Below are 10,719 nucleotides of genomic sequence, written 5' to 3'. Positions count from 1 at the left end.
CATGGGAAGCTCACAAGCAGGACATGAGCACTACAGCTCTCTCCCATCCTGTGGTATCCAACAAATAGCATTCAGAAGCATATTGCCTCTGACAAGTGTTATCCATTAATTTGTCTATAAGAACATAAAGAAGCATTTGGAAAGTAACTGATGTTTTCAGTCTTGATATCAGTATGAAAACGGATATGAGTGCTTGCCATTGTTATTGCCAAATCAATATACTTTGTTTTAAATATAAAACGTAATATGGCTAATAGCTTAACACAATTTTTTGGAATAAGCCCCAACAATTTCCGTGGAATGTTTCCAATGTATAGCCCACCCAGCAATATTTATTTGGAAGTCTGTAATGAATTTCAGTAAGTTTTATTTCCAAGTATCAATGCACAGAATTGTTACCTTATGTGCTTTTACTGGGTTGCAAGCCCCACTGAATTCACTGAGACTTTAGAATAAACATCTACAGGATTGGGCTGTGTCAACTAAATAAAAAAGATAATCAAAGTTCCCTTAAAATAAACTATCAACAAGTCAATTGAAAATCAGTCCTTATCTATATTTTGAACCCATAGGTTAAATATTCTAAGTTTTAAAAATACCTTTTATTACAATTAACATATTAATTTCCTTAACTTAATGAATGTTAAACTGAAATGCCATTTTACTAAACTCCCACAACTTTTTCAGCCAAATTGGAAGTATCACTTTGAATTTGCCCAGACTTGTCCCTTAACTGTCTCTTTCACCATGCAAAGTTGGCTTTTGCAAGATTTGTTAGTGATGTGTGAACAATCTACAATGCTCTGTTGCTAAATACAAAAAAGAATTCCAGTTGGCATGACCAAAGACCTTTGGCGCATCTAAGGTAGCTCTTTGAATCATAACAAACTTATTAGACTTGCAACTGTTTTGGGGAAACAGGACACTTAATTTTGAGTAGTTTTTAATGTTTAGTGAGTGACACGTATGTTTAAATAGCAAAAATAAAAAGGGGAGAGGGTTAACATATTCAAATGTTTAAAAATGTGAACTAAAACACTCATGTAACATTTAATTTTCACCCTAATCGCAAAGACTTTATATGAAAGTAACTCCTACTGAAATTAATGGAACTTATATTCAAATGAGGTGTTTGCAGTCAAAATAAAATTTCCATCTAGTCCAGCAGATTCCTAGTATTTGGATAAAAGTTCTCACTAATCCAGCTGATTCCAGGAAAGTTTTAATAATTTATGTTCTTAGAAGTTAAATTATTCCATTTCACTGTGCCAGATTATATAAATTGATATATATTTCTGTTTTAACTGACAATTTTAACCTAGTATTTATCAGTGTAAATGGTACACTGTAAATGTTAAAAACATATTTTAGTGAACAAGTAGGAATGAACTATTGAGTAACTTTCCTAAAAAATTTCTTCCAAAAAATTTGATTCCATACATAACAGCTGTTTGAGAATAAAAACCTAGCCTGGATATTTACATTAGACAAATCATATTTGTTCTCTTCATTTGTGTTTATGACCCTGAAACAGTCTGTGCTGCCAAATCACTGGAGAGTTTTAAAAACTCCAGTTGGTCAGAGCGTCTAATTCCCATCACCCACTTTGCCTCCTTCCACACACCCACCCTCAAATTATTGCTCAATAAATGCAGAAGTGGTAGGGGAAATGTTACTGTGAACTAAACGCCTTTATGTATATATATAAAAAAGATTTAAATTAATTTCATTTTTATTACAAATAGCCAAGGATTTTTTTGCAAAATATAAATCTGTAAAACAATCATCTTGACTGTACAATTTCATTTACATTATACAATCCAGAAAAAGTACACAGTTAAAGAACTGTTTTTATACATTAGCCCTTGGCCAGAAAAAAAAAAGAATTTGGCAGTACTACTACAACTTTAATGACTATGGGGTGAAAATCAACATATCAATTACATCATCTAACTTCATTATCAAAGTGGGATACATACATACATCATTGTACAGGGAATGGTAATTTTTTAACTGGAAACTGTCATCATGTTGTAGTTTTTGGAAGGGCTGGCTCTGCCAATTCTCCACTCCTCTTTACAGCTGCTCCTGTTCTCAAGAGCTTTGGCATTCTTCATTGCTGGCTGAGGGCCTTCATAGAGGACACAGATAGACCCATCTTCTCCTATACGATAGGACACCTCAAAGGGGTCAACCCAAAGAGTTAATTCGCTGGGCAGGAGCTGGAAGAGTCTCTCGCGGCTTAGTCCAATCATACCTGCTGCCTTTCCTATCAAGGGGTCCATCTTGTGATTGATCCTAATGCAGCGATACCCGGAGCCTTTGGAAGGCATCAAGGGGAACCAGTGGTGTTTATAATGGTCTGCAAAGGGGAACAAAGGAAAAAGGGCGAAGAGTTACAGCCTGCCTAAAGTGCGCTCAGGCACTCCAACACACAGGTATCTGTATCCCTAGTAAACGGGGGCTGCTGAGACAGACTGCCAGCCTCCGTGGCAGTCTTCCCCTCCAATTCTGAGAGATTCGAACCGCGGAGAGTTTACGCTCCTCAATCGTTGGGTAGTGGGGGGCTTAGAGGCTGGAGAGGAGATGGGGGGAGAAGGAGGGGAAAGTGGCATTACAAGATCCTTATTCCAGGGTATGGAAAGGGAAAAGAAGAATACGGGTCCAGGAGCAGTAGGAGTTGGGGAACTTATTAGGAACCGAGCCAGGGAGGAGCGAGAGGCTGCTGCCGTGCGTGTGTTGAGGACGGGCTTTCTCTTTGTGGCAGCGACAGGAAAAGGGCAGCTGAGGGGGCTCGGAGGACTCTTCCTCCTTCATCTCTCTCCCCCCCCCCCAACATGAACGGCGATAGCAGCAGCGGAGGAGGTCGGGATAGAGAGGAGCCCGTGGGGCGCCTCTTGACGCCCCCTCCCCCAGCCGTCTCACCTCGTAGCGCCTCCTGGAGTGACTCGCTGAAGCAGCGCAGCTCCTCGTCGCCGATGCCGCCGGGCGTCCTGAGGAGACGGGTGATGAAGCCCGCAGCAGTGGAGATCTCCGTCTTCATGGTTCTCCACAACTAATTAACTCTTTTATCTTTACCACACTCTTTCTCTGCCTTAGTCCGGCAGAGAGGCTACGTTGCTGCGGTTCGGAAGAGCGAAGGCGGGCTGATGTTGAGAGGAAGGGGGGGTGAGGTGCCGATACGCGCCGCCTGCCTTGCTACTGCCACCCACTCAGCGCTGCTGCCGCAGCCGCCGCTGGGGACCAAGCGCGAGGAGTAAACACATCGAGAGACACAGACAAGAAGCGGCCTTCCCCCCCATCTACCACCACACTCAGCGGGCGGGGCCGGGCCAACGATAGCCAATGACACCGCCCCCGAGCCGCTGCATCACAGAAACAGGGCGTTCCGTCTCGCGGACGCCAAACCGCCCCTTCCGATTGGGCAAGAAATGACATTCAGCCTAGTGATTGGCCGGCGGCAGAAGGAAGTGGTTGAAGGTGTCGGTTGATGGAGTCTCTCCACACTCTTTTCCGCTCCCCTCCTTGCCGCTGGAAAAGTTTGGGAGGGGGAGGGGCCTGTTTTCCTACCAATGGGAGAAAGGGCGATGACAAAGGAGGAGGAAGGACAACAACTTTATTCGTTCATTGCGTCAGGCAACGAACCTTTTGAGTCAGCCAGGGGTGGGGGGTGGCGCGAGTAGAGGCAGGGAGAATAATAGAAGGGAGCGGTGAAAGTTGGAGAGAGGGAAATTTACTCTTGACTTTTGAGTCAGCGGGGAGAGCGGATCTGTGATGTCGGAGAGGTTCAGTGGGTGGGGAATGTTTACAGTCTGGTGGTGAAGTAATTGGAAGGAAGGAGCGTGACGCCTTCTTACCGATAGGGAATGGAGGAGCTTGCTGCGGACGTGCATGATGTGGTGTTTATCAAAAGCAGGCAGGAGGTGGGGTAGGGAGCCAAGAAGACGAGAATGAGGGACGCAGACGGCAAAGCGGGTAATGAGTATAATGTAGGCAGAGAAGGCGTCACAGTAGTGTTTTAAAGACATCTATTATCTTAATTTATTGTCATCAGGGCATTTAGTTACTTTTGTGTACCCCAAAATAGGCTGTTATAGAGTGAAAACAACAAAGAGTCTTGCGGCACCATAAAAGATGGGTGAAGTAAGATCTGGATAAAAGGCGGATCTAGTAAATAAAAACGGATCCTCTTGAATTTGCATTATTTTTTCTTCGCTGGATACCCCCAAATCACCATATTTTTATGCTATGCTATTCGTTGTAATCCATGGTTTTTTGTGGTGCAGACCCCGACTTACAGGGATGGTCTGTGGTTTGTGGGGGAAATCGTATACAGTACCTGTGCTCCAGATCCATGTTTTGACTGCACATTGGATCTGTGGCTTTTGTAGTGTATGCTGTGCATATTTGATGATGGGGGGGGGAGAAACCTGTGTAAAAATAATCCACATTGTTGAGCCATAGTGGCACCTAGAAATATAAACTTAATGGCTTTAGTGGTGCAAAATCTGTGAATAAAGGCCATATTTTTACACGTGATCTGTGATTAGATTATAGTTTTGGGGATACCTTGTGAAAAAGCATGCAAACTCAAAGGGACCCATTTTTTATTGCCTAGATCTGGCATTTACTTTCTTCCCTTGAAGTGATGTGAAATGGTCCCTAGTCCATGACAGCTTGTGGCATAATAAAAATATTAAAATTATTAAAAGATTCCATGTTGTTTTTGCTGCTACAGACTAACATACATGGCTACCTCTAAAGGAAAACATTGAAGGATTTCTTTGTGAAAGATAGCCAATCTTAAACTTGGTATTAAACTTTTGACTAAAATTTTACAGAGCAGCTTTAGGTGAGCCAATCTTTCTCAGCCCAAGCATACCAAGTGCAATATGGGAATAATAATACAGGCTGACAGAGTTGTTCTAAGGCAGGGGTGGCTAACGTTTTTGGGCCTAACAGACATATTCAAGGTTGGCTAATTATCTGCAGAACACATGCCAGCAGGGGCTTGGCCAAAGTGGTCACATATGCACTGTGCTCACCACACATACAGACTGCACACATATGCAACCAACATCACTGACATAATGTACCTAGTGAATTTAGTATACTTAGGAAACTTACTAAATATTATTAGGATAATACTATTTTGCAATGTCCTTCAGTTTGTGCATTCAATAAATTCATTACTGTGGTACTATTGCTTACTGGATACAAAATTATACACATGGGTTTATCAAGTGTATAAACATTATTTAGGCTGATGTGCATCTTGTGCTCTTCCAAGGGTGACCAAAGGAAGTATGATTCACAGACAGTAATTCACAAATATATTGGATACCCTTATAAGATGCAGTTGCACAGTATTTTGAATGAGGCATTTATTCTGATACTGTGAGGAATTTTAGCACTCTCACATTAGACTGACATTTCATAATTTATCAGCACTGGGAAAAATACAAGGATCCTTACACAGGTAAACGGCTCATAAATTGCTAGTGGACTAAAAAGGAGAATATGTTCAAGCTGAGCTTCAAATTCATGTGCCCATTTTTGTTCTGCAGAGCTGTGGCTTTTGTTTTTTGGGATTAGAATGATTTCAAATTGCATAATGAGACACCCTCTTCAAGTAAGTTTGATTAACAGTGCACCTAGAAGCAGCAACACAAGAAGGAATGAGATGTGGGGGGAGGGGTTAGAAGCCCGAATTGATATAAAAGCGGTGAAAATTACCCAAAAGCACTTGGAGAAGCCCAATGAAGGTAATTAACCACAGTAAAAGTGGGGGAAGTGATGGTGGTGGGAGAAATAGCAATGTTTAATTTTTTTAAAAAGCCACAGAATTGTCAGAGAGTTCCTAGGAGTCACCCAAAATCTCTTGGTGGGCTGCATACAGCTCATGGGCTTATTCCATAAGGTACATGGTTGAAAGTCACCTCATTTTCTGTGCAGATCTCTTTTTATTTCCCCTCGTACAAAGGAAGATGAAATAATTAATGATACATTATATGCAGCTAATGGAAGAGGGAAGCCTGCAAAGCATTTTCAGTTTGGGATAGCTATAAATAGCATGACTGGAAGTAGAAATTTTATTGATGCTCTAAGTAGACTGGGTCATTGTATCAGATATAGCATAGTTGAAGAGACAGAACTTTCATTTTCACCAGAAAGTGGATGCAGACAACTCCTGGAGGGATAGGATTCTCACAACCACAAGCGTTGCTTTTGACAAAGATTACCAGTTCAAAGATATTGGCTATTCCTCTAATTCACTTGGACGATTCAAGATGTTCACTCCAAACTATGAAATTATGAGGACTTATTATATGGTTTGGAAAATGTCACTGGCACTAGCTTAAAAATGGTGGTGTTAGGTCCAAACCCAACACGCGAGCCGTCACTGTTTTTCTCAGCTCACAAACACCCGGGAAGGTGCGGAGTTGAGCGCAATTATCCACTGCCAGAGGCTATAATAATAACACACACGCAATATTTACCTTTGCAAAGGGGACCCAGTACCTTCAAGCAAGATGCTATTCAGAAGTGGGAACCCCGTTTATTGAAAGAGCAGAGAGTTATATAGTTCCCCCAAAGATAATAAAAACTGGGGGTTTATGCGTCATTACATTCAAGAAAACTTCTAGTCATTGTGATATCAAAACATTCAAAGTGGGGTGCTTCAGATAAGAAAGCTCCAGACATTCGGTTTTCTACTAGACAAAGTAACAGTATAGATAGGAGCAAAGGGGTGCTTTGGAATAACAAAGAAGGCACATCTTAATTTCTTTTCAGCTAAGAGCTTGCATAGGTATGCGGCCTTGAGATAAGCAGTGCAGTCAGAAGGGAACACAGAGACAGATAATGTGGGAGGAATAACTACAGGCAGGGCCATTAAATCAGAAAGATCACTCAAGTTACAACTTTACACTTGTAGGGATATGCGTGTCAAGGCCTATAAGCATATGAATCAAGTGCAAGAATGCTTTTGTGATACAGCATGGCCACTTTATATGGGCCATTTTACTACTATGCATATAGATATAGGGAGGGAAATGAAATCCAGCTGAAATAGGCTTTTATTAACCATGAGCCACTGGAAGGTCACAATTATTTATTTATTTATTTATTTATTAAATTTATATACCGCCCGACTAGCGATAGCTCTCTGGGCGGTGAACATAAAATAGTATAAAAATACAATGAATAACAAAATAATATTAAAATACAATCAACAATACAATAAACATTTTTAAAATTAAATCAATGTAACTTAAAATGCTTCAGAGAATAGGAAGGTTTTGACCTGGCGCCGGAAGGAGAGCAGAGTCGGGGCCAGGCGTACTTCCTCAGGGAGACTGTTCCATAGTTCGGGGGCCACCACTGAGAAGGCCCTAGATCTTGTCATCACCCTCCGGGCCTCCCTGTGAGTTGGAACCCGGAGGAGGGCCTTCGTAGCAGAACGTAGTGCACGGGCCGGTTCATATCGGAAGAGGCGTTCCGCAAGGTATCGTGGTCCCGCACCGTATAAGGCTTTATAGGTTAATACCAACACTTTGAATCTAGCCCGGAAACATATTGGCAACCAGTGCAAGCTGACCAGAACAGGTGTTATATGCTCGGACCGCTTGGTCCTTGTCAGCAATCTGGCCGCCGCATTTTGCACTAGTTGTAGCTTCCGAACTGTCTTCAAAGGTAGCCCTACGTAAAGTGCATTACAGTAATCCAAACGTGAGGTTACCAGAGCATGTACCACTGATGTAAGGTCCTCTTTACTCAAATAGGGACGTAGCTGGGCTACCAACCGAAGTTGGTAAAACGCATTCCTAACCACCGAGGCTACTTGAGCCTCAAGTGAGAGGGAAGAGTCTAAAAAGACTCCCAGACTACGAACCCGGTCCTTTAGGGGGAGTGTAAGTCAGGTCACAGGGAAATAAACCGATATTAAAATCATATCAAATCCAAATACATTTCCATCCTAACAGTCCCCCCTGTCAGCCCTGATTGAATCACTTATTCAATCAGAAAGCTGAATACCTGTCTTTTACTTTGACTCCCACAATGGGGTTAACGCCATTTCTAACAAAGTGGATTTTGGCTTCTTAGTAAAAGAGGCCAGTGTTTTAGAAAAACAATTAGACATTAACTGAATTATATTGGGAATGCACTGAAGGCAACAGCATCCCAAAACTAACAACACTACTATGAACACAACATAAAACAGTATCTTGTGCCAACTTGGCCAGTCTGAAAACCAGTCAAACCAGCCATCTAAGGGAGGAGTTTTGTCAATTTTCTCCACATCATGATAAATTTTTGCTATATTATTCAGATGTTTTACAACATCAGCTTTGCTGTCTGTAATGTGGGTACAACATTCATTCCCGATCAACGAGCAAACACCGCCGTGGGAACTTAATAAAAAGTCCAAGGCTAACCGATTTTGCAAAACTACTGTTCTTATTTGCCCCTGTTCATTAGTTAAATCAGAAAATGACACCTCTGATTCATTAATGAACCTTTCAAAAGCCAATGAAAGCTGAACCAAATCTTGGTAATTCTGTGCTGTGCCATAATGAGGAAAAAACCCTCTTAACACAGCAACCCCCACACCCCTCCTGTTCCTGTGCCTGGACACTGGAAGTAGGGGTGTCACTCTGAGCCCTGGGACCACCCTCCCCAACATACACATCCAAAACCCTTCCTGTGGTAATTTTCTTACCGCAGCATGTCCGTAGAGCCACCATAAGCCAGCCGGCATTTGGCGATTTACCAGATCCTCTAGAAAGGGAATTAACTGATGATCCAAGAAAGAAAGATGCAACAAATATTGCCAAATTGCAAGCCATGTCATACCGCCTGTTGAGCAGGTTCCATTTCTAAAAGTCCAGTTTCCAGCTCCGAGTGGAAATATTACACTTTCGTATATCATTCCCCCCTGTACATGCTGGCTGCTGCTCACACAAACCTCTCCGGCTACAGACCCGCTGATAACCAAGCCCCCCTCCAGCACTTTCGAGCTTGAATGGGAGGCGAAAGAGAGATACTCTTTCAAAGGCAGCGGGGCCCCAGTAAGGGGTACTCCCGCTTGACCATGTGGAGGCATGTGAGCGCAAACATAACAAGTACCTTTCTTTGGGTCTGCCGCTTCCATTAACGCCACGAAAGTATTTCCACCCCAACCCGAAACCGGACTTATGTTTACTTTTCCCTCTGTATCCAACTTTGTTGCCCTTGGATACTGTATCAGACCCAACCTCGTCCTTAACCCTCTCTTGTAACCAATCAAAACATGAGGGTTCATCAGGACTTACACAGAACTTAAGTTTACGTTCCTTAGACTTATAAGAAATTAAACCATATTCCTCTCTTATTGTTACTTCGTCTACATCCGGTGGGCATCCATAATTTGGCAGATATCTATAGGATCTGCACCTTAAAGCCAATTTCAAAGACCATTCTATGTCTGTGTGTGCAACACGTTTCCCATTTCCCTGTGTAATTGTGTTGCAAAATAACTGCCTCATGATGACATAACTGTCCCGAAATGTCCGCTTTTACTTCTCCTTCAATTATTTGATCCACACTGTACAACATTGGATCTGGACATTCCCTTGACTTTGGGACAGTTCTTCTGAATTCCACCAAACGATAATAATCAGTGTTAGTACATATCTTTGTGCTTTGAGGACAGCATAGGCAATTTATACATGAAAAAAATGAAAACAATGCAAACAACAGAACACAGGACTGAAGTGAGAAACAAGGCATCTTGTAACTGAAGCTTGATGTCTGCTCAGGAATCCCTTAGGCTTCTAGAGCTGACAAAGTGTCAAGGCGAGTTAAGCAGCAGAGCGAGTTCGGCAGCAGGGCGAGGAGGCCAGGGCCCCCACTCTGCCCGTCTGTTCCCTGACCTCAACTAAACCGCAGTCTCCAGCCCATTGACGTAATAAACCTCAAACAAAACTATGCAGGTAAGAAGCCAGCAGGGGTGTGGGGGCTTTCCAGTGTTTTGCACCGCCTGCAGCATGTACGACTATCTGCCTGTTGGACAGAAGTCGTGGGTGTGCTCTCGGTGCAATGAGCTCCTGGCTCTCTGGGAACGACTTCATTTCCTTGAGGCCAAGGTGGCGGACCTGGAAAAGCTGAGAGAGGCAGAGAGGTGTGTGGAGGAGGCCTTCAGGGACGTTATAGCTGTGTCCCACTCCAACGATGATAGCTCTCCTGCTATCATGGACAACGATGGTCTCGGGGAAGGAGAGCATCCAGCTGAGGAAGAGGGAAACGATCCCTTAGAAGGGACCCATTCCTTGGGGGATGAGCAGCTATCCTCTCGTGCCGAGGATATATCTCCAGGGGCTGGAGGGATCCTTGTAGTGGGTGATTCGATCATTAGGAACATAGACAGTGGGGTGTGTGATGGGCGTGTAGACCGCAAGGTGTTTTGCCTGCCTGGTGCGAAGGTTGCGGATATCGCCCGTCGTTTAGATAGTTTGGTAGACAGTGCTGGGAAGGAGTCAGTGGTCGTGGTGCACGTTGGCACCAACGACATGGGGAAATGCAGTCGTGAGGTCCTGGAAGCAAAATTTAGGTTGCTAGGTAGGATGCTGAAAGCCAGGACCTCCAAGGTGGCTTTCTCTGAAATGCTACCGGTTCCACGCGCAGGACCAGCCAGACAGGCCCAGCTTCGCAGTCTCAATGCGTGGATGAGACGATGGT

The 10,719-nt window shown here is 43.3% G+C and overlaps 1 protein-coding gene across 1 annotated transcript; it reads right to left on the bottom strand.

The window, feature by feature from the left end:
* Positions 1-580: 580 nt before the first annotated feature.
* LOC133380563 (protein BTG1-like) lies at positions 581-3,358 on the bottom strand. Its single transcript, XM_061618049.1, has 2 exons — positions 2,926-3,358; positions 581-2,362 (listed from the first exon to the last, which is right to left on the bottom strand). Exons 1-2 carry the CDS (start codon positions 3,041-3,043, stop codon positions 2,010-2,012), a joined length of 471 nt encoding a protein of 156 aa, XP_061474033.1. The 5' UTR covers positions 3,044-3,358; the 3' UTR covers positions 581-2,009.
* Positions 3,359-10,719: the final 7,361 nt, after the last annotated feature.

Source organism: Rhineura floridana, chromosome 3 (genome assembly GCF_030035675.1).
Source record: "Rhineura floridana isolate rRhiFlo1 chromosome 3, rRhiFlo1.hap2, whole genome shotgun sequence".
Lineage (NCBI taxonomy): Eukaryota > Metazoa > Chordata > Lepidosauria > Squamata > Rhineuridae > Rhineura > Rhineura floridana.
Note: the sequence above shows the minus strand (reverse complement) of the source record. Positions and strands in the feature narration are given on the sequence as shown.